The 23,724-nt window shown below is 50.0% G+C and overlaps 3 protein-coding genes across 7 annotated transcripts; all 3 read left to right on the top strand.

Moving 5' to 3' along the window:
• Positions 1-1,432: 1,432 nt before the first annotated feature.
• On the top strand, positions 1,433-9,887 carry LOC134030830 (transmembrane protease serine 9-like). Its single transcript, XM_062474188.1, has 22 exons — positions 1,433-1,517; positions 1,687-1,707; positions 1,968-2,130; positions 2,339-2,607; positions 2,736-2,881; positions 2,973-3,267; positions 3,379-3,541; positions 3,750-4,018; positions 4,147-4,292; positions 4,384-4,678; positions 4,790-4,952; positions 5,161-5,429; positions 5,558-5,703; positions 5,795-6,089; positions 6,201-6,363; positions 6,572-6,840; positions 6,974-7,119; positions 7,211-7,505; positions 7,683-7,845; positions 7,922-8,157; positions 8,691-8,788; positions 9,001-9,887. The coding sequence occupies exons 1-18, from the start codon at positions 1,460-1,462 to the stop codon at positions 7,238-7,240; spliced, it is 3,306 nt and encodes a 1,101-aa protein (XP_062330172.1). The 5' UTR covers positions 1,433-1,459; the 3' UTR covers positions 7,241-7,505; positions 7,683-7,845; positions 7,922-8,157; positions 8,691-8,788; positions 9,001-9,887.
• Positions 9,888-10,584: 697 nt separating this feature from the next.
• On the top strand, positions 10,585-16,897 carry nif3l1 (NIF3 NGG1 interacting factor 3-like 1 (S. cerevisiae)). Of its 5 annotated transcripts, none has more exons than XM_062474235.1 (7): positions 10,585-10,658; positions 11,196-11,845; positions 14,260-14,416; positions 14,492-14,615; positions 14,796-14,934; positions 16,330-16,413; positions 16,529-16,897. In XM_062474235.1, the coding sequence occupies exons 2-7, from the start codon at positions 11,206-11,208 to the stop codon at positions 16,711-16,713; spliced, it is 1,329 nt and encodes a 442-aa protein (XP_062330219.1). In that variant the 5' UTR covers positions 10,585-10,658; positions 11,196-11,205; the 3' UTR covers positions 16,714-16,897. The 5 variants fall into 5 exon arrangements, with proteins under 5 accessions (XP_062330219.1, XP_062330221.1, XP_062330223.1 ...); XM_062474237.1 differs by having other exon boundaries at positions 10,588-10,605; positions 11,192-11,845; XM_062474239.1 differs by having other exon boundaries at positions 10,591-10,607; positions 11,470-11,845.
• Positions 16,898-19,385: 2,488 nt separating this feature from the next.
• On the top strand, positions 19,386-22,824 carry tbx6 (T-box transcription factor 6). The gene is made up of 10 exons (XM_062475411.1): positions 19,386-19,455; positions 19,851-20,061; positions 20,293-20,560; positions 20,679-20,822; positions 20,967-21,037; positions 21,117-21,267; positions 21,382-21,593; positions 21,681-22,065; positions 22,150-22,279; positions 22,472-22,824. The coding sequence occupies exons 1-10, from the start codon at positions 19,386-19,388 to the stop codon at positions 22,822-22,824; spliced, it is 1,995 nt and encodes a 664-aa protein (XP_062331395.1).
• The last annotated feature ends 900 nt before the right edge of the window (positions 22,825-23,724 follow it).

Consider the following 23,724-nt stretch of genomic DNA (forward strand, 5'->3'; position numbering starts at 1 on the left):
AATCGCTCTGGATAACAGCGTCTACTAAATGACTAAATGTAAATGTAAATGTTTGGTGGCATACTGATTACAACACAGAAGTTTCTCAGAAGTGAGAAGTTTCACTGCACATCCTTTCTCCACAAGACTGGAATAACTGGATACATTCATCTTTCATTCTTATTTCCACAGAAGTTTCTCAGAAGTGAGAAGTTTCACTGCACATCCTTTCTCCACAAGACTGGAATAACTGGATACATTCATCTTTCATTCTTATTAGAGCCAGAAAGCGAAAGTAATCAAAGAAACTTCCAGCAAACCAGGATGTTTACAAGCACGTAGCACACCGAACACTGTTAGCGTCACATGCGTGATAGTTTGAAAGTGGGCGAGATTCGAACATTCCAACTGAATATTTTCCGATTGACAAAAACTTTTCGACAAACGCTTTAGTATGGCTTCAGAATGTCATAGCATTGCAATGAACTTCTTGCCAGAGCCAGAAAGTGAAAGTAATCAAATAAACTTCTGGTAAACCAAGTGGTTTTTCAGGAAATCTGTGTCTACTAAATGACTAAATGTAAGTAAAATTCTGTTTGCATGACTGACTCTTTTGTCAAACGTGTCATCCACAGAACAAAGTATAGAAAGACACTGATTTCTTAAGGAGTCCAGTTAATCCATGGTGTCTCTATGAAGGTATGCAGGTGCTGACAGCATAATTACATCACACAACACCACCAGACACCTTTTTTTGTTTTGTAACCCCTCCCCAAAATGTTCAACTCTTAGGTGCTGTATTACCCAACCTGAAACCATTACACCTTCCCAGCCTCAGAGTGTAGCCTGTTGTTTTAATGCCTTTGATTAAGTTAAGGTTCAGGCTAACTCTAATATTTACAGAGCGGACTATTCCTACTGTTGACTTATAATGCAGGAACAGAGGAATCATTTGTCTTTGGCTTTAGTATACATGCTCCGAAGTTCAGTAACAACTAACAACCCTGCTGGGTCACCAGTCTCCTCCAGTTCTGTTCTGATCAGTTTAATCATATAGATCCATTACATGAAGGGTAATAGTAAATTATATATATATATTTTTTTTCTAAGATGCCTTAGTTTACCCTCCCAGTGTCTGCCGTGGAGGAGCTTTAAATTAATTAATTTAGCATGTTTCCTTTTATTTATTTATTTCTAAAGGTTTTTGCTATATAGTTTTGTACTTATTGTTATTGATTTGTACCAAGCTCAAAAAGGATAGAAGAAGAATACAGAATAAATGTAAGAATAGATATTTGTTTTAACTCATCTAGAACACTGACACTAACCCTTATTGTTTGTAGGTTTCACCACACACAAAATGACTAAATGAGCCATACCATTTTGAAGGAGGGAAAAAAGCAAGCAAGTATGTTCCAGGAAGGAGGGTGTTACAGTGCTAGGTATTTAAAGAGTGACAAACCTGAAGACCATAGTTCACATGATGGCCCTGCAGACATGGGTGTGTGTGCTGGCTGTGGCAAGTATTCTAGTTCAAGGTAAGTGCGGTTCAGGGGACAATGGTTTATTTTTACTTTAACACTATAATTTTGGATATATAGTTTAAATGGAAAGAAATGTGTACCCATTTGTCAAAAACATCTATATATGCAAAAGTGTTTATTCTTAATGTAAAAACTTAACAAGAAACTTTAATTTATTTCACAGAATCAAACTCTCAACTTTATGGTGAGTGAATTTGTAAACATTTGTAAACATTTACCTTTGCATTGCAGTAATAACTAACTCTCGCAATAGATTCATTCTAGAACCATTCAGATACAAAGTTGTTTAACCTTCAATATTGTCAGAAATGTAACAACGCTTCTGTGTCAAAACAAAAACATTCAAAGTGTAACTTTAAAGTATAATGGCTTTCATCAAATCTGTCCAGATATACTTTAATGCAGGTTTTCATTATAGGCCCTGTGAATATTTATGTATTTCAGTGTGTGGAAGAACCCCACTCAACAACAGAATAGTGGGGGGTAAAGATGCCCCAGCAGGAAGCTGGCCCTGGCAGGCCAGCCTGCAGTTATTTGGCGGCCATGTTTGTGGTGGATCCCTCATCAATAAGGAGTGGGTGATCTCTGCAGCCCACTGCTTTGACAGGTTGGTGAGACAAACTGTAGACGTAAGATGCTCTGAATGAAACAATTAATATGAAAAATAAATGACTCTAACCATATTGGTGTTGAATCAGTTTTTGAGTTATGTGACGTACCCTTTGTTGATTATTATCCATATTACAAATACACTGGCTGAAAGTGTTTTTTTTCAGGCTATTTTCTTGCAAATGCTAAAGTTATGTCTCTCACAGCTCAAACCCGAGGGGCTGGACAGTTGTCTTGGGCCAACAGAACCTGGAGGGTAGTAATCCCAACCAAGAGTCCAGAACTGTTGCTGAGATTGTCCTCCATCCAGCTTATAACAACCGCACCAGTAACAACGACATTGCTCTGCTCAGACTCTCCTCACCTGTTGGCTTCACTGACTACATCAGACCTGTCTGTCTGGCTGCCACTGACAGTGTTTTCAACAGTGGCATTGACAGCTGGGTCACTGGCTGGGGTGCCATCAAAGAAGGAGGTGAGGACCTAGTTCAACAGTCACATGTTATAAATATTGTTTAAATCCCATTTACAAGAGATAGAACCTGTTGTGGATGAGTTGAATTCATGTCATATTTAAAAATTCCTTCTCTGCATCTCCCTCAGTGGCTCTGCCCTCCCCACAAGCTCTGCAGGAAGTGGAGGTTCCAGTTCTGGGGAACAGACAGTGTAACTGCCTCAATGGGGTCGGCTCCATCACAGACAACATGATCTGTGCGGGTCTTCTGGCTGGAGGCAAAGACTCGTGTCAGGTTGGCTAACTCACTTGTCCTACAGAGTTACAATTTAACATAACCTTTGTGATTCACTATAAAAAAGTATTGCCAAACTTTTTTTTGTCAGGGTGACTCTGGAGGTCCAATGGTGAACAAGCAGAAGTCTGTCTGGATCCAGTCTGGAATCGTTAGTTTTGGTTTCGGCTGTGCTCGGCCCAATCTTCCCGGAGTCTACACTAGAGTGTCCAGTTACCAGTCCTGGATCAACTCCAAAATCAGCACCGACAAGCCAGGCTTCATCCAGTACACCTCCAGTGGGGTGGATGCTGACAGCAGTTACACCTGCCCTGGGCTGCCTCCCCCTGCCACTGCAGGTCCTGCAGTTATCACAGCACCTGTCATACTTGTTACAAGTGCTGAGGGTGAGTTTCATATTATAAGTGTTTTAGATCCACAATAAAATGTCCAGTAGATTGTATGGTTGGTTATTGGTTTTACCCTCATAAAGAAAATGTGTTTTTCCAATTCTCCAGTGTGTGGAAGAACCCCACTCAACAACAGAATAGTGGGGGGTGAGGATGCCCCAGCAGGAAGCTGGCCCTGGCAGGCCAGCCTGCAGTTATTTGGCGGCCATGTTTGTGGTGGATCCCTCATCAACAAGGAGTGGGTGATCTCTGCAGCCCACTGCTTTGACAGGTTGGTGAGACAAACTGTAGACGTAAGACGCTCTGAATGAAACAATTAATATGAAAAATAAATGACTCTAACCATATTGGTGTTGAATCAGTTTTTGAGTTATGTGACGTACCCTTTGTTGATTATTATCCATATTACAAATACACTGGCTGAAAGTGTTTTTTTTCAGGCTATTTTCTTGCAAATGCTAAAGTTATGTCTCTCACAGCTCAAACCCGAGGGGCTGGACAGTTGTCTTGGGCCAACAGAACCTGGAGGGTAGTAATCCCAACCAAGAGTCCAGAACTGTTGCTGAGATTGTCCTCCATCCAGCTTATAACAGCCGCACCAGTAACAACGACATTGCTCTGCTCAGACTCTCCTCACCTGTTGGCTTCACTGACTACATCAGACCTGTCTGTCTGGCTGCCACTGACAGTGTTTTCAACAGTGGCATTGACAGCTGGGTCACTGGCTGGGGTGCCATCAAAGAAGGAGGTGAGGACCTAGTTCAACAGTCACATGTTATAAATATTGTTTAAATCCCATTTACAAGAGATAGAACCTGTTGTGGATGAGTTGAATTCATGTCATATTTAAAAATTCCTTCTCTGCATCTCCCTCAGTGGCTCTGCCCTCCCCACAAGCTCTGCAGGAAGTGGAGGTTCCAGTTCTGGGGAACAGACAGTGTAACTGCCTCAATGGGGTCGGCTCCATCACAGACAACATGATCTGTGCGGGTCTTCTGGCTGGAGGCAAAGACTCGTGTCAGGTTGGCTAACTCACTTGTCCTACAGAGTTACAATTTAACATAACCTTTGTGATTCACTATAAAAAAGTATTGCCAAACTTTTTTTTGTCAGGGTGACTCTGGAGGTCCAATGGTGAACAAGCAGAAGTCTGTCTGGATCCAGTCTGGAATCGTTAGTTTTGGTTTCGGCTGTGCTCGGCCCAATCTTCCCGGAGTCTACACTAGAGTGTCCAGTTACCAGTCCTGGATCAACTCCAAGATCAGCACTGACAAGCCAGGCTTCGTCCAGTTCACCTCCAGTGGGGTGGATGCTGACAGCAGTTACACCTGCCCTGGGCTGCCTCCCCCTGCCACTGCAGGTCCTGCAGTTATCACAGCACCTGTCATACTTGTTACAAGTGCTGAGGGTGAGTTTCATATTATAAGTGTTTTAGATCCACAATAAAATGTCCAGTAGATTGTATGGTTGGTTATTGGTTTTACCCTCATAAAGAAAATGTGTTTTTCCAATTCTCCAGTGTGTGGAAGAACCCCACTCAACAACAGAATAGTGGGGGGTGAGGATGCCCCAGCAGGAAGCTGGCCCTGGCAGGCCAGCCTGCAGTTATTTGGCGGCCATGTTTGTGGTGGATCCCTCATCAACAAGGAGTGGGTGATCTCTGCAGCCCACTGCTTTGACAGGTTGGTGAGACAAACTGTAGACGTAAGACGCTCTGAATGAAACAATTAATATGAAAAATAAATGACTCTAACCATATTGGTGTTGAATCAGTTTTTGAGTTATGTGACGTACCCTTTGTTGATTATTATCCATATTACAAATACACTGGCTGAAAGTGTTTTTTTTCAGGCTATTTTCTTGCAAATGCTAAAGTTATGTCTCTCACAGCTCAAACCCGAGGGGCTGGACAGTTGTCTTGGGCCAACAGAACCTGGAGGGTAGTAATCCCAACCAAGAGTCCAGAACTGTTGCTGAGATTGTCCTCCATCCAGCTTATAACAGCCGCACCAGTAACAACGACATTGCTCTGCTCAGACTCTCCTCACCTGTTGGCTTCACTGACTACATCAGACCTGTCTGTCTGGCTGCCACTGACAGTGTTTTCAACAGTGGCATTGACAGCTGGGTCACTGGCTGGGGTGCCATCAAAGAAGGAGGTGAGGACCTAGTTCAACAGTCACATGTTATAAATATTGTTTAAATCCCATTTACAAGAGATAGAACCTGTTGTGGATGAGTTGAATTCATGTCATATTTAAAAATTCCTTCTCTGCATCTCCCTCAGTGGCTCTGCCCTCCCCACAAGCTCTGCAGGAAGTGGAGGTTCCAGTTCTGGGGAACAGACAGTGTAACTGCCTCAATGGGGTCGGCTCCATCACAGACAACATGATCTGTGCGGGTCTTCTGGCTGGAGGCAAAGACTCGTGTCAGGTTGGCTAACTCACTTGTCCTACAGAGTTACAATTTAACATAACCTTTGTGATTCACTATAAAAAAGTATTGCCAAACTTTTTTTTGTCAGGGTGACTCTGGAGGTCCAATGGTGAACAAGCAGAAGTCTGTCTGGATCCAGTCTGGAATCGTTAGTTTTGGTTTCGGCTGTGCTCGGCCCAATCTTCCCGGAGTCTACACTAGAGTGTCCAGTTACCAGTCCTGGATCAACTCCAAGATCAGCACTGACAAGCCAGGCTTCGTCCAGTTCACCTCCAGTGGGGTGGATGCTGACAGCAGTTACACCTGCCCTGGGCTGCCTCCCCCTGCCACTGCAGGTCCTGCAGTTATCACAGCACCTGTCATACTTGTTACAAGTGCTGAGGGTGAGTTTCATATTATAAGTGTTTTAGATCCACAATAAAATGTCCAGTAGATTGTATGGTTGGTTATTGGTTTTACCCTCATAAAGAAAATGTGTTTTTCCAATTCTCCAGTGTGTGGAAGAACCCCACTCAACAACAGAATAGTGGGGGGTGAGGATGCCCCAGCAGGAAGCTGGCCCTGGCAGGCCAGCCTGCAGTTATTTGGCGGCCATGTTTGTGGTGGATCCCTCATCAACAAGGAGTGGGTGATCTCTGCAGCCCACTGCTTTGACAGGTTGGTGAGACAAACTGTAGATGTAAAACACTCTGAATTAAAGAATAAATATAAAGAAAAGAAAATAATAACCATATTGGTGCTGAATCAGTTTTGGAGTTATGTGAAGTACCCTGTGTTGATTATTAGCCATATTACAAATACACTGTCTGAAAGTGTTTTTTTTCAGGCTATTTTCCTCCAAATGCTAAAGTTATGTCTCTCACAGCTCAAACCCGAGGGGCTGGACAGTTGTCTTGGGCCAACAGAACCTGGAGGGTAGTAATCCCAACCAAGAGTCCAGAACTGTTGCTGAGATTGTCCTCCATCCAGCTTATAACAGCCGCACCAGTAACAACGACATTGCTCTGCTCAGACTCTCCTCACCTGTTGGCTTCACTGACTACATCAGACCTGTCTGTCTGGCTGCCACTGACAGTGTTTTCAACAGTGGCATTGACAGCTGGGTCACTGGCTGGGGTGCCATCAAAGAAGGAGGTGAGGACCTAGTTCAACAGTCACATGTTATAAATATTTTATATTTTAAATCCCATTTACAAGAGATAGAACCTGTTGTGGATGAGTTGAATTCATGTCATATTTAAAAATTCCTTCTCTGCATCTCCCTCAGTGGCTCTGCCCTCCCCACAAGCTCTGCAGGAAGTGGAGGTTCCAGTTCTGGGGAACAGACAGTGTAACTGCCTCAATGGGGTCGGCTCCATCACAGACAACATGATCTGTGCGGGTCTTCTGGCTGGAGGCAAAGACTCGTGTCAGGTTGGCTAACTCACTTTTCCTACAGAGTTACAATTTAACATAACCTTTGTGATTCACTATAAAAAAGTATTGCCAAACTTTTTTTTGTCAGGGTGACTCTGGAGGTCCAATGGTGAACTAGCAGAAGTCTGTCTGGATCCAGTCTGGAATCGTTAGTTTTGGTTTCGGCTGTGCTCGGCCCAATCTTCCCGGAGTCTACACTAGAGTGTCCAGTTACCAGTCCTGGATCAACTCCAAAATCAGCACCGACAAGCCAGGCTTCATCCAGTACACCTCCAGTGGGGTGGATGCTGACAGCAGTTACACCTGCCCTGGGCTGCCTCCCCCTGCTACTACAACTATCTACACGTCCAAACCAACCTTGGCCTCAACTACGACCTCAGCTCGTGAGTGTTAAGTTTCGTAAATCTTTGCCAAAGTTACTCAAACTGACTTGATATCTTTTTTATCTCGTCAGCAAAAATACAAGCTGTTTCAGGTGTCATCTGACCATGGAGAATGCATGAAGGTCCAGAACTCAGGCTAATATTTCTTAATTCCCAAACCCCTGGACTCTTCCACAGGCGCGGTGTGTGGGCAGAACACGGTCAGTCCTGGCGCAGTTCCCCTTGTTGCCATGGGAACCTGGCCCTGGATGGTTAGTCTCTATAGAAATGGGTCCCACGTTTGCAGTGGAACCGTACTCACTCAGCAGTTCGTCCTCAGCGCTGCCCAGTGCTTCCCAAGGTACATTCGTGTGACAGTTGGTTGATATGTTCAGTTTGTTTAGTTCTGTAAATCATGTTTTTTCCCCCCCTCCCAGCTCACATCTGAATGTGAGTGACTGGACTGTATACCTGGGATACCAGCAAGTTTCCATGCGCGTTGTGAACATCTTGCTGAGCAACCAGACAGGCCCCAACGTGGCAGTGCTGCAGCTGGCTGAGCCCATCAACTACAGCGACCTCATCCAACCCGTGTGCGTGGATCAGGATGACGTGCAGGCCTTCCCCTTAGGCTCCAAGTGTTGGCTGGTGGGCTGGACAGGGGATGGTCCAGGTGAGAGACTGTGTTTGCCACCATGATGTGAAGGCCATTATTTTTGGTTGATGTTATAACATGAGATATCATTTCAACAGAGTTGGCCAAAGTACACACATCCTTCAGTCAAGTAGAAGTACAGATACTCATGTTTAAAAAGACTCTGGTTGAAGTTGAAGTACTGACCTTTTCACTCAAGTTAAAGTAAGGAAGTGTGGGCTCTGAAATATATTTAAGTAAAAAGTAGCCATTGATACACCTGTTTTAGTGTCACGCAGGTAACTGGACCTCACATCATATTAATACAAAAATACACTCAGCACATTTAATTTTAGCATTTCTTTCTAACTTTTCAAACATTTTTCGAAAAGTTTTTTCCCCCAAAGAAATAGTTAACTTTTTTTGTAAACTTTTTGTAAAAGTTTTTCTGATACCAGAAAAATCTACAAAAGTAATTGTACTTTGTTACTTCCCATCTCTGCATTTCAATGATGTAGTTAGCCAAGTAGCATGTACAGGTATATTCATCTCTTGAATCCTCCTACCCAAAGCTAAATCTGTCATGAGCGAAATGGAAACCGATGTGACGAGCTGTGGGAACCTGTCCTCCACTGGGAACATCTGCACCAGCTTCACCAACATCCAACAGGTACAGAACCACTACCTTAGTTGAGAGACACTGGGTTCAGTGTCTGCATCTGAAATTGAGGGCAACACAACATTGATTTATCCTTACACCATTATCCATTCAACCATCTACCTACCTACCTACCCACCTACCCACCTACGTACCTACCTAAGGGCGGCGTATTGTAAAGTGGTGCAGTGTTTCATAAAGCCAACCTGTTGCTGTGTTCACAGGGAGAGCAGGGAGGCCCGTTGATGTGCCAGTCTGGCTCTTCCTGGTTCCAAGCAGGACTGATCACTACAGACGACAGCAGAGCAGCACGTGCTGAGAAAATACAGACGTTTGCCAAGACCTCCGTGTTTGGGGCCTTCCTGAAGGAGACAGTGGGCGATATGCCCTCCCCGGCCACCGTCGCTCCCGCCGTGGGAAAGGCAGCCCACATCTTCCTCCCCCTCTTCTTCTCTCTCTCTCTCCCCATTCTCTCCATCTTCCTGCTTTCTGGTTGATAGTTTTCTCTCTCCATTCTCTCCATCTTCCTGCTTTCTGGTTGATAGTTTTCTCTCTCCATTCTCTCCATCTTCCTGCTTTCTGGTTGATAGTTTTCTCTCTCCATTCTCTCCATCTTCCTGCTTTCTGGTTGATAGTTTTCTCTCTCCATTCTCTCCATCTTCCTGCTTTCTGGGTGATGGTTCCTCTAAACAGCCGTCTGTTGGAACAAGGTTACAGCACTGACATTGGAAATTCTCCTTCCATTTGTGACCTTTCACACCACTACCGGGGAGATGTTATCTGTTCTACCAAAGACAAACAGAAGCACTTTTAACAGTTTGATGATATGAAGGAAACTAGGATTGTTGTAGCATGTGCTAGCTACAATCAACAAAAGGAAATCAATAGACATTTTGTATTTACTGATGTTGCCTTAAGATACTGTATGAACATAAAATGAAGTCAAGTCACTGATGTTTGCAACCTCAATATGAAGATATTCTCAGTGGAGAAATCTTACCGTATGCATATTGTTGAGTATTTGAAAGGATATTACATGTGTAAATAAATACACATGTACACATGTAAATACACATGTAAATGACACAGCATTAAAATGTATGTTTTTATGTCATTAATTGTTATCCAGACAAATTAGTGATTTATTATCAAGGGGATTTAACACTTTTGCAAGATGCTGTATCCATGTCACATTCTCATTGGGGGCTAAGCACCCCTAAAGCTCTGATCCAGAATCGCTCTATATAGAGCTTGGATAAGTATAGTTAATGATGCATTAAAACTGATGCCCATGGTGAGATGAATTTACATGAGAGCTGGTGACATCGTGATCTCCACTTGAGCATGACAGGTAGGCTACTGGTTATTGCTCAGTCGTTAGAGCATTTGCATGCAGATCAATAAGTCACAGGTTCACATGGGAGTCAGGTGGCTGAGCGGTTAGGGAATCGGGCTAGTAATCTGAAGGTTGCCAGTTCGATTCCCGGCCGTGCAAAATGACGTTGTGTCCTTGGGCAAGGCACTTCACCCTACTTGTCTCTGGGGGTACTGTAAATCGCTCTGGATAAGAGCGTCTACTAAATGTAAATGTAATCCCATCTTACTTTGGAAAAAAACGCCTGCTCTGCTAAATGACGGCATTATTTATTCATTGTTTTGTCACTTATGGAAATCAAGAATTGAATACGATACTACGTGGGCATCAAATAGATGAGGATTGTATCGTCAACACTTTACCAAAGCAACAACGTCAGTATTTATCTTTTAATGTATTTGGAGCTTCGTCTCTGTCCAATCAGAGGCGAGACACCGGAAGCCAGCCAGCCTGACTGTGAGTGCTTGACACTGTTCTCTACTCACATTATTGCTAGTTCGCTACATGGTAACTTTAAATGGCAACGAATATATAACGTGCAGTTTATACTTTCTACAGACTAACTCGTGTTGTATATCTGTCTATATATTATGTAATCGTAGTACGTTGCACTTGACTTGCAGCTAGTGAGACTGTAGATTGCTGGCTAGCTAGCCAGTCTGCTCGCCAGCTTGGTCTGGCTCGTCGGCATTTAAAGTTAGTTAGCTAGCTTTTCATGTGTGAAGAACTGTCCTCGCTAGCCGAGACTACCTTAGCACTGCTTAGCTTGGTGTTGCAGAACTGCTCAGGGAAGCTAACATAGTTAGCAGTTTTGGCTTGGTTAGCCACCCAAGGCAAACACATGAAGTTAGCGAGCCAAGACAGCATGTGGATGTGGAAAGCTCAGTTGTTAAAACATTTGACTGCAGACCAAGAAGTCGCAGGTTCAAATACCCTCTAATACTTCACTTTGGATGAAATAACCTCCTAAATTAATTGTATACATTACAGTTATGTCACAGCCTGATTCAAACCTGCAATGTTTGTTGTTTTCCTTCTACACAGGAACACACCCATGTTGTGCAGGAGTGCTGCTTTGAAAGCACTACCACTGACCTGCTGTAGGGGCTGCTACAGGAACACCCTCCTCTCTCCCCCTCTCACCCTCCTCTCTCCCCCTCTCACCTGCTTCTCTCCCCCTCTCACCTCCTCCCTCACTCCCGCTCTGCCATCCTTCCCCTCATCCTCCCTCTCAAGCACCAGCAGCTGTAGGACTCCTCTCTCTCCTCCTCACCCCCCTCTCATCTCTCCCCCCTCCATCTCTCGCTCCTTCTCTCAGAACACTCGTCCGACCGGCCCAATGGAGCTACAGGAGGTTCTGAAGGTTCTGGAGCAGCTAGCTCCCCTGTCATTGGCTGAGTCATGGGACAACGTAGGCCTATTGGTCGAGCCCAGCAAGGCTCGGCCTATCAGAACCATCCTGTTGACCAATGATCTGACAGAGCCTGTTATGGAGGAAGCGGAAGCCATGAAGTGTGACCTCATCGTCTCCTATCACCCTCCGCTGTTTCGGCCAATCAAACGTCTGGTGCAGGGAGATTGGAAGCAGCGATTGGCTGTGCGGGCAGTGGAGGCGGGCATGGCGGTGTTCTCTCCCCACACCTCGTGGGACAGCGTGGACGGAGGAGTGAACGACTGGCTGGTGGGAGGACTGGGTGAGGAGAGACAGGCTGGTGGGAAGACTGGGTGAGGAGAGACAGGCTGGTGGGAGGACTGGGTGAGGAGAGACAGGCTGGTGGGAAGACTGGGTGAGGAGAGACAGGCTGGTGGGAGGACTGGGTGAGGAGAGACAGGCTGGTGGCAGGACTGGGTGAGGAGAGACAGGCTGGTGGGAGGACTGGGTGAGGAGAGACAGGCTGGTGGGAGGACTGGGTGAGGAGAGACAGGCTGGTGGCAGGACTGGGTGAGGAGAGACAGGCTGGTGGCAGGACTGGGTGAGGAGAGACAGGCTGGTGGCAGGACTGGGTGAGGAGAGACAGGCTGGTGGGAAGACTGGGTGAGGAGAGACAGGCTGGTGGGAGGACTGGGTGAGGAGAGACAGGCTGGTGGGAGGACTGGGTGAGGAGAGACAGGCTGGTGGGAAGACTGGGTGAGGAGAGACAGGCTGGTGGCAGGACTGGGTGAGGAGAGACAGGCTGGTGGCAGGACTGGGTGAGGAGAGACAGGCTGGTGGCAGGACTGGGTGAGGAGAGACAGGCTGGTGGGAGGACTGGGTGAGGAGAGACAGGCTGGTGGGAGGACTGGGTGAGGAGAGACAGGCTGGTGGCAGGACTGGGTGAGGAGAGACAGGCTGGTGGCAGGACTGGGTGAGGAGAGACAGGCTGGTGGGAGGACTGGGTGAGGAGAGACAGGCTGGTGGGAGGACTGGGTGAGGAGAGACAGGCTGGTGGCAGGACTGGGTGAGGAGAGACAGGCTGGTGGCAGGACTGGGTGAGGAGAGACAGGCTGGTGGCAGGACTGGGTGAGGAGAGACAGGCTGGTGGCAGGACTGGGTGAGGAGAGACAGGCTGGTGGCAGGACTGGGTGAGGAGAGACAGGCTGGTGGGAGGACTGGGTGAGGAGAGACAGGCTGGTGGGAGGACTGGGTGAGGAGAGACAGGCTGGTGGGAAGACTGGGTGAGGAGAGACAGGCTGGTGGCAGGACTGGGTGAGGAGAGACAGGCTGGTGGCAGGACTGGGTGAGGAGAGACAGGCTGGTGGCAGGACTGGGTGAGGAGAGACAGGCTGGTGGGAAGACTGGGTGAGGAGAGACAGGCTGGTGGGAAGACTGGGTGAGGAGAGACAGGCTGGTGGCAGGACTGGGTGAGGAGAGACAGGCTGGTGGGAGGACTGGGTGAGGAGAGACAGGCTGGTGGGAGGACTGGGTGAGGAGAGACAGGCTGGTGGCAGGACTGGGTGAGGAGAGACAGGCTGGTGGGAGGACTGGGTGAGGAGAGACAGGCTGGTGGGAGGACTGGGTGAGGAGAGACAGGCTGGTGGGAAGACTGGGTGAGGAGAGACAGGCTGGTGGGAAGACTGGGTGAGGAGAGACAGGCTGGTGGGAGGACTGGGTGAGGAGAGACAGGCTGGTGGCAGGACTGGGTGAGGAGAGACAGGCTGGTGGGAGGACTGGGTGAGGAGAGACAGGCTGGTGGCAGGACTGGGTGAGGAGAGACAGGCTGGTGGGAGGACTGGGTGAGGAGAGACAGGCTGGTGGGAGGACTGGGTGAGGAGAGACAGGCTGGTGGCAGGACTGGGTGAGGAGAGACAGGCTGGTGGGAAGACTGGGTGAGGAGAGACAGGCTGGTGGGAAGACTGGGTGAGGAGAGACAGGCTGGTGGCAGGACTGGGTGAGGAGAGACAGGCTGGTGGGAAGACTGGGTGAGGAGAGACAGGCTGGTGGCAGGACTGGGTGAGGAGAGACAGGCTGGTGGGAAGACTGGGTGAGGAGAGACAGGCTGGTGGCAGGACTGGGTGAGGAGAGACAGGCTGGTGGCAGGACTGGGTGAGGAGAGACAGGCTGGTGGCAGGACTGGGTGAGGAGAGACAGGCTGGTGGGAGGACTGGGTGAGGAGAGACAGGCTGGTGGGAGGACTGGGTGAGGAGAGACAGGCTGGTGGGAAGACTGGGTGAGGAGAGACAGGCTGGTGGCAGGACTGGGTGAGGAGAGACAGGCTGGTGGGAAGACTGGGTGAGGAGAGACAGGCTGGTGGCAGGACTGGGTGAGGAGAGACAGGCTGGTGGCAGGACTGGGTGAGGAGAGACAGGCTGGTGGGAGGACTGGGTGAGGAGAGACAGGCTGGTGGCAGGACTGGGTGAGGAGAGACAGGGTGGCCTGGGGCAACACGGTTGCCATGGTGACGTCACCAACCAGCAGTCTCTGCTACTGTAGCAGGTGTAGTTGCTTTCATCCAAAGCGACAAACAAATAATGCCTGCAGAAAATCAAGGATCAGAAGTGTTCTAACAATGTTTAGAGTTATGAACCGGTCTGCTTCTAACAATGTTTAGAGTTATGAACTGGTCAGCTTCTAACAATGTTTAGAGTTATGAACCGGTCTGCTTCCTTCTCTGCCTGGTGTCTTCTTCAGGTAGTGGCCAGGTGTCAGTGCTGAGTCAAGCGCTCGCTAGCGCCCCCCAGAGACACAGACTGGAGTTTGAGGCCAGCAGTGAGGAGGAGCTGAGGGCTCTGATGTCAGAACTGAAGCAGGGAAAGAGAGGAGCTCTCCTACAACACTCAGTCACAAGGTACTTCATCAGACAGGCTGGTGTGTGTGTCTGGTGTGTGTGTGTGTTGTTCATGTACATTGTTCACCTGTGCAGCTTGGAGACTGGGGGATACCGAGTGTGTCTGCGCTGCCCTGACTCCGAGCTGCCCCCTGCTGTTCAGACCCTGCTACGACACCCCGGTCCCAGCCAGTCACTCAGCCTCCTGCAAACACAAAAGGTAGAACAGGTCAAATATTTTTGAGACACCTGTCTGTCTCTCTACCCCCCTCCCTCAGACCTCCCCACCTGTCTGTCTCTACCCCCCTCCCTCAGACTATCCACCTGTCTGTCTCTCTACCCCCCTCCCTCAGACCTCCCCACCTGTCTGTCTCTAACCTCTCTCTGTCTCTCTTACCAGCTTCCTCTTCCGGGCTGTGGCGCCGGGCGACTCTGTGTTTTGGATCAGCCGGTAACCGTAACGACAGCGGTCCAGAAGATGAAGGTCCACCTGGGTCTGAGTCACCTACGTCTGGCGCTCGGAGCACAGAGACACCTGGGTGAGGGGGTGGGAGCACAGAGACACCTGGGTGAGGGGAGGGGGAGCACAGAGACACCTGGGTGAGGGGAGGGGGAGCACAGAGACACCTGGGTGAGGGGGGGGGCACAGAGACACCTGGGTGAGGGGGTGGGAGCACAGAGACACCTGGGTGAGGGGGGGGGCACAGAGACACCTGGGTGAGGGGGTGGGGAGCACAGAGACACCTGGGTGAGGGGGGGGGCACAGAGACACCTGGGTGAGGGGGTGGGAGCACAGAGACACCTGGGTGAGGGGGTGGGGAGCACAGAGACACCTGGGTGAGGGGGGGGGCACAGAGACACCTGGGTGAGGGGGTGGGAGCACAGAGACACCTGGGTGAGGGGGGGGGCACAGAGACACCTGGGTGAGGGGGTGGGAGCACAGAGACACCTGGGTGAGGGGAGGGGGAGCACAGAGACACCTGGGTGAGGGGAGGGGGAGCACAGAGACACCTGGGTGAGGGGGTGGGAGCACAGAGACACCTGGGTGAGGGGGTGGGAGCACAGAGACACCTGGGTGAGGGTGGGAGCACAGAGACACCTGGGTGAGGGGGTGGGAGCACAGAGACACCTGGGTGAGGGGAGGGGGAGCACAGAGACACCTGGGTGAGGGGGGGGGAGCACAGAGACACCTGGGTGAGGGGAGGGGGAGCACAGAGACACCTGGGTGAGGGGGGGGCACAGAGACACCTGGGTGAGGGGGTGGGAGCACAGAGACACCTGGGTGAGGGAGGGGGAGCACAGAGACACCTGGGTGAGGGGGGGAGCACAGAGACACCTGGGTGAGGGGAGGGGCACAGAGACACCTGGGTGAGGGGAGGGGGAGCACAGAGACACCTGGGTGAGGGTGGGAGCACAGAGACACCTGGGTGAGGGGAGGGGGAGCACAGAGACACCTGGGTGAGGGGAGGGGGAGCACAGAGACACCTGGGTGAGGGGAGGGGGAGCACAGAGACACCTGGGTGAGGGGGTGGGAGCACAGAGACACCTGGGTGAGGGGAGGGGGAGCACAGAGACACCTGGGTGAGGGGAGGGGGAGCACAGAGACACCTGGGTGAGGGGAGGGGGAGCACAGAGACACCTGGGTGAGGGGGTGGGAGCACAGAGACACCTGGGTGAGGGGAGGGGGAGCACAGAGACACCTGGGTGAGGGGAGGGGGAGCACAGAGACACCTGGGTGAGGGGGTGGGAGCACAGAGACACCTGGGTGAGGGGGTGGGAGCACAGAGACACCTGGGTGAGGGGGGGGGCACAGAGACACCTGGGTGAGGGGGGGATTATGGTTGAATGGGGAGCTATTCATGGTAGCGATGAGTTTGCACTGTTAGTGTGGTGTGTTAGTGTGGTGTGTTAGTGTGGTGTGTTGTGTGTTTCAGAGTCCATGGTGTCCACTGCAGCAGTGTGTGCTGGGTCTGGAGCATCAGTATTAGATGGAGTCAGAGCAGACCTCTACATCACAGGTACACACACACACACACACACACACAGATACATACTCACAGGTACACACCTACTCAACCCTGTCAAACACACACCCTTGATTCTTGTCTGTTGGTCTGTCCGTCCATGTCCTAGGTGAGATGTCCCATCATGAAGTCTTGGATGCGGTCGCCAAGGGAACCTGTGTCATCCTCAGTGACCATAGCAACAGTGAGCGTGGTTTCCTGGCGGTGGTCAAGGAGAGGCTGGCAGTGCGCCTTTCCGACTCGGTTACCGTGGTGACGTCCCGGGCTGACAGAGACCCACTGGAGGTGGTCTGAACCCGCCCGCCTGCTGTTACCATGACTTCAACGGTTGTTGTGAACGGCGATGACGACGCAAGAGATAATTCACTGTGTAGGACTGAGGATTGAAGACGCAGTCTGATACGATGTCTGTCTGTTTGATCTGATACATGTGTCTGTCTATCTGCTTCTCAATAAAGTTTCCCGAGTACCAACATGCCGAGATGAAAAAGACTGATTGTATGTTAGTATATCAAATGTTATATTATGAGGTTGAATGTGGTAGAACAATCCTGCATCTAGAGTCTAGTAGAGTGCTTCAAACTGATCAATCCAGCACTGACTAGTTTACACACACAACACACACACTCTACACTGACCGGACCCCTGCAAGCTAGAGAGCATTTAGCCCCTACGTGACAAAGCAGGGGGTTGTGTGGTAGTAGAGACAGAACAAAACATTCACCCTCCAGCCTCACCTGTCAGCCCCCAGCCTCACTCCTCAGCCCCCAGCCTCACCCCTCAGCCCCCAGCCTCACTCCTCAGCCCCCAGCCTCACTCCTCAGCCCCCAGCCTCACCCCTCAGCCCCCAGCCTCAGTCACAGCTCATAATGGAGTCTGCTGGACCGAGGCTTCTGCCACACCTGTCAGCCAATAAAAACATTAACAGCTGTCACCCCTCGCCATCCTCATCCCAAATGGATCATCTAGGTAACAACCCTCCCTCCCCCTCCTCACACCTCCACTTCCTCTCCAGCCCTCTGGATGCCTTTCATCCCTCCCTCTTTCCCTCCCTCTGCAAATGGAGAAAGTAAACAACAACTAGAACAACAGTCTCTCTCTCTCTCTCTCTCTCTCTCTCTCTCTCTCTCTCTCTCTCTCTCTCTCTCTCTCTCTCTCTCTCTCTCTCTCTCTCTCTCTCTCTCTCTCTCTCTCTCTCTCTCTCTCTCTCTCTCTCTCTCTCTCTCTCTCTCTCTCCCATACTGATGTCATCAGTCTTCTGGGAGGAGGGGTTGTTGTAGAGTTGTTTCATGATGACCATGAGCTTAGTACATGCATGGATATTCTATACACTCAATTATCTATGTAGCACTTTTCATAGGTGATGTTTATTAATACACTGATGTGTTTAGCATCTCTATCATACCTCAATCATATAAAATCGAAATACCTTTCAAAAAACAACCCCCAGCGATGGATTTTCACCTGTATATCATTTGAAGACAACCTGTTTGAAACACTGCACAGTGATATGTAATATAATAGTTAAGATTATACTGTTGCATCATGCCTGATAGCTGAGATGTTACTTTACACTGTGTCACTGTCTGGTAAATACAGACAGGCTATACTGTTAGAACTCTGCACTACTTATCCTTGATCTGCTGTACACTATGTGTATGTGGTTTTGGATAAAACCATCTGCTAAATTATTAAAATGTATAATCTTATGTAATGTAAGCACTGTCATAAAGACTAATGCCTAGTTGAGTGTAGTTGAGGGAGTCAGGTGGCTGAGCGGTTAGGGCTAGTAATCTGAATCTGTCCTTGGGCAAGACACTTCACCCTACTTGCCTCGGGGGGAATGTCCCTGTACTTACTGTAAGTCGCTGTGGATAAGAGCGTCTGCTAAATGACTAAATGTAAATGTAGTTGTAGAATACAGAATATCTTGTCAGTGTGTTTTTGTCTGAAGGTTCTAGAAGCATTCTGTAGGGTCTAGAAGCATCCTGAAGGTTCTAGAAGCATTCTGTAGGGTCTAGAAGCATCCTGAAAGTTCTAGAAGCATTCTGTAGGTTCTATAAGCGTTTGTTTCCTTAGTGACCAAACTGCTGGCCCCAGGGCCAAACTGTGGCGCTGTCCTCCACCTGCAGACGACCTCTGACCCCCTGCTGGGAGACACGCCCCCTCAAACACCCACAGGAGCTGCTAGGCCCCTAGGAACAGGTGTGTGTGGTGTGTGTGTGTAGATGAGAACCCTGCAGGATGGTTTAGTGTTTGTCTGAGCGAATGACCAGGAGACAACAGGCCTGAACCTCCTGGTCGTAAACTGCTGAACATGCAGACTGGGATGGAAGGATGATGCTTTCATGAACAGGATGACCGAACCCCCTGAAGTTCTGTCTGCAGAATGTCTGAGGTTCTTAGTCTCTCTACAACGCACAGATTCTAGAACGTGTATCTGTTCTCTGTACTCTACCAGAACTAGATTATATAATGTCATGTTAACGCAGGATTAAAAGAGATGTTCTAATTGGGCCACTCAAATCCTGTGGAACAGTTTGTCTATGCAACTAATGAAAATGCTAAACATTGCTCACATACCAGGCAGAGGTGATGAGGGAAAGGGGGAGAGGGGGAGGAGAGGGGGGGGGGAGAGGGGGGGAGAGGGGGGGAGAGGGGGAGGGCAGGTTGGGCATGTGGAGCGGTAAATGGAGGGAGTGTGAAAGTTGGGCCATTTGGCCTGAAGTGTGAACACCTATATAACACAGACACACACACACCGACAGGGCATTTGAAGAGAACGAGAGACAAAGAAAGAGAGATAAGGTAAAAAGAAGAGAAAATAAGAAATCAGAAATAAAGAGGAGAGATATTACCGAGGGATTTGGAGAGACAGGAGTCTTCACTGAGAGACACCAGCAGAACTCCAGGAGGAGTGGAGAGACCTGTGGACCAGAGAGAGAGGAGAGAGGAGAGAGAGAAGCATGTTGAGTGTGGAGATGTACCCCAGCTTGGCCCTGGGAACCCAGAGACACAGAGACTGCTACTACAGAGGTGAGTGTGTGTGTGTGTGTCTGCATGGCAATACTTTGTAAACATGTGTGTGTGTTAAGAAGGTTGATGTTGGTCTGCTTATGAAAGAGAAGTAGTGGGCTCCTTGTTCTCTGTCTCTCTGCATGTCTCTCTCTCTCTCTGTTTCTCTCTCTCTCTGTGTCTCTCTCTCTCTGTTTCTCTCCCTCTCTGTGTCTCTCTCTCTCTGTTTCTCTCCCTCTCTGTCTCTCTCTCCCTCTCTTTTTCCTGGGTTAAACATATCTGTAATCACACTGTTCATGTTGCACAGTCCTGATAAACACAGACTGTTCCTTGACTCTGGCCACCAGAATACTGTTAGAACTGTGTATGGTAACAAAACAGTAACGTTACTAACCGCAGTCTCTGACTCCTCCCAGAACGTGAGGCTCCGCCCCACATTCCTCTGTGCCCTGCACCCTGTGACATGGCTGCCAGGGCCCTCGCCCCCAGCTTGCTGACCCCGCCCCCAGTCCCCAGCCAACCAATCAACATGCCCCAAGACGACATCAAGATGGAGCTGGAAAACGCATCGCTATGGAAACAATTCAGCTCGGTCGGCACAGAGATGATCATCACCAAAAAGGGCAGGTGAGTCCGTTCCCAGGGCAACGCTGGCACAACATTTGAACCTTGACCTTCAGACCTAGTTCACACACCCAGGTCAACCCCTCCTGAGTCTGACTACAGTTACAAATCTAGTCCAGCTTCTAATACTGTAACTCTGTTTCTCTGCACATCTAATTCTGCTGTGTTGTTCTCCTCCCCCCTCCCCTCCTCCTCTCACATCACCCACCCCCCTCCCCTCCTCCCCTCCCCCAGACGGATGTTCCCCCAGCTGAGGGTGAAGCTCTCGGGTCTGAACCCCTCCCTGCGCTACATCCTCCTCCTGGACATCGTGCCGCTGGACAGCTCGCGCTATCGTTTCCAGGGCGACAGCTGGCAGGTGGTGGGCGGGGCTGAGGCTCGGCTGCCAGACCGGGTGTTCATCCACCCGGACTCCCCCGCCTCGGGCGCTCACTGGCAGAGCAGGACGGTGTCCTTCCACAACACCAAACTGACCAACAACACGCTGGACACACACGGACACGTGAGTACCACACTGGACACACCGGGGGGGGGGGGGGGGGGATGTGTTCTTATATGTGTTCAAATTATTATCTGTTATATATCTTCATCCATCCTCCCCTCTCCTCCTCTCCCTCCAGATCATCCTCCACTCCCTGCATCGCTACCAGCCTCGGGTCCATGTGGTGGAGGCCAGGGACATGCAGAGCTGGGCCGGGGGGCAGCGCTCCTTCCTGTTTCCCGAAACACACTTCCTCACCGTCACCGCCTACCAGAACCACAAGGTTAGGGTGTGTGTGTTATATGTGTGTGAGCGTGTGTGGGGGGGAGAGAGCTCTGCCCTACTCCATCCTAACGTATGTTACTGATGCTCTATCCTCCAATCAGATCACTGCCTGTGTGTTACTTATGCTCTATCCTGCAATCAGATCACTGAGCTGAAGATCAACTCCAACCCTTTTGCCAAAGGATTCAGACAGGATGGCATGAACAACAAGAGGTAATACATACACACACACACCCTCACACACTCTCTCACACTGGTACACACCCCCAGACTGATCCTTACTCTCTTCCAGGCAGAGAGACGCGAGGCAGAAACGCAAGCTGAGTCAGGTCAGCAACATGCAGGACGGCGAGTCAGCTGCCTCCCTTTCTCCCTCAGTGAGCTGTGGCCCCTGTGACTCTACCCAGACTCTGGCCTCTCACCCCCCAGAGCTCCAGACCCTGGCCTCTCACCCCCCAGAGCTCCAGACCCTGGCCTCTCACCCCCCAGAGCTCCAGACCCTGGCCTCTCACCCCCCAGAGCTCCAGACCCTGGCCTCTCACCCCCCAGAGCTCCAGACCCTACCCTCCCTCCCCCTCCTCCCAAGCCCATCCTGTGGGTTCTCCTCCAATCAGATCTCCTTCCAGGAGACCCCGCTCCCAGACCCGCCCCTCCAATTGGGACACGCCTACGTCTCCTCCCAGATTGCTGACCTCACAGTGGACATGGTCAATGGGCAGCAAGATGCAACAGGAAGTAATCATCAGCCAAGTGACAGCATGATTGACAGGTGCGTGTGAGGGGTCAGAGTGGAAGGTTTCCTCTCTGCTGGGATTTATCTTCTGCTTCTAACATGTTTTCTTTTCACCTAACACAGGTCCGGCAGCATCAGTCTTCCCCCGTACACCCAGACCTACCCAGACACCCAGCATGGTTCCATGTCCTTCTCATCCTCCTCTCTTCCCCAGCCCTCCTCCTCCTATCCCTCCCTCCCTCCCCCTGAACACTCCGGCCCCTCCCTCCCTCACCCCTCCTCCCAAACCACGCCCTCATCCACCTCCGATTATCCCTCTCTACCCAGCATTGATTATCCCTCCATCCTCTCCTCCTCTCCCTCCCTCCCTCACACCTCCACCACCTCTCCCTTGCTCCACCAGACCAGCTTCACCTACCCTCCCCTCACTCCTCCCTCCTCCACCTCCTCCTCTCCTCAGCCGCTCCTCTCCTCCTCCTCCTATCACTCCCTGTCCCAGCAGGAACTGGTGACCCCTGAAACTCCTCCCAACACCTCCTTCCCTCTCCTCCCTCCTCCCCCCTGTCCCTCCCTGCTGACCCCCCCTCCCCAGACTCAGCAGGCAGACACAGGACCCCCCCAGATCGCCTTCTCTTTCCCTGACCTCCCCCCCTCCCATCCCAACCAATCCCAACCCCTCCAGATGTCCGCCCCCCTCCCCTCTCTCCCCTTCTCTCTCTCCGGTTCAGCATCTTATCCTTTTCCCTCCTTCCCTTCCTCCATCCCCAACTCCTTCTCCGTCCCAAACCCAATCCAGCTCCCTCCTCCCTCCTCCCTCCCCAACCCACCTTACCAGCCCTCTTCTGTCCCTCACCTCCTTCCTTCCACTTTCACAAACTACTCCCTCCCTCCCTCCGCTCACCCCCTGAACCCAGGTGCCACGCACTCCTCCTCCTACCCCCCCGTAGCCCCCACAGAGATGGGCTCCTTCTCCCAGTTCCCCCCTGGCGCCCACTACCTCCCAGAGATGGTACTGCATCACCCAACCCTGCTGGAGACCTCTCTCTCCTCCTACCCCCCCCCATCATCCGGCTCCCCCACCCTGTACCCACCCTCCTCCGCCCCCCCTGCCCTATACCCCTCCTTCTCCTCCTACCCTCTGCGCTTGTACCAGGACCCGTGCCCCTCCTACTCTCTTCCTCTCAGGCATGTCTACAGGCAGCCGCAGCTTGGCCACACCCACGCCCAGGGGTCCTACCTGGACATGAGTGGGCGGGCCATGTTCTGAGGGGGGCGGGGCTAAGGACCAGAGACAGGAGCTGTGCTTTTGACTTTTCTTAGCGGCTGCAGCTGCCTTTACAAAGTTGCACGCAGGCTACATACACAATATTCTGCATCTCCGTGTAACCGAGGTTACAGACAGCCAGACAGGTTCGTATCGCCTGCCGTCTGGTGAACTGGTTTGTATCCCTGCTGTCTTGCCAGCGTTGTCGTCTCTTCCGCTGCACAAAGGATTGTGGGTCCGAGAAGGTATGGAAGGATGAGTCTCGTATGTCTCTATACTCTGTATAGAGACATGTTATCTGTTTAGACATACTCTGTATAGAGAAATGTTATCTCTTTAGACATACTCTGTATAGAGACATGTTATCTCTTTAGACATACTCTGTATAGAGACATGTTATCTGTTTAGACATACTCTGTATAGAGACATGTTATCTGTTTAGACATACTCTGTATAGAGACATGTTATCTGTTTAGACATACTCTGTATAGAGACATGTTATCTGTTTAGACATACTCTGTATAGAGACATGTTATCTGTTTAGACATACTCTGTATAGAGACATGTTATCTGTTTAGACATACTCTGTATAGAGACATGTTATCTGTTTAGACATACTCTGTATAGAGACATGTTATCTGTTTAGACATACTCTGTATAGAGAAATGTTATCTGTTTAGACATACTCTGTATAGAGACATGTTATCTCTTTAGACATACTCTGTATAGAGACATGTTAACTGTTTTAACCATACTCTGTATTGATTAAGGGAGGATATTATGGTGATGATGATGAAGTTTTACTAAAATGTATGTTGTTGTGATTTTACATACGAGTAGTAGTTTGTTTTTTTTACAAAAAAAATCAACTGCATAAAGTTTTAGATGGAGATCATTTAAAGG

The sequence above is a fragment of the Osmerus eperlanus genome, chromosome 12 (assembly GCF_963692335.1).
Source record: "Osmerus eperlanus chromosome 12, fOsmEpe2.1, whole genome shotgun sequence".
Lineage (NCBI taxonomy): Eukaryota > Metazoa > Chordata > Actinopteri > Osmeriformes > Osmeridae > Osmerus > Osmerus eperlanus.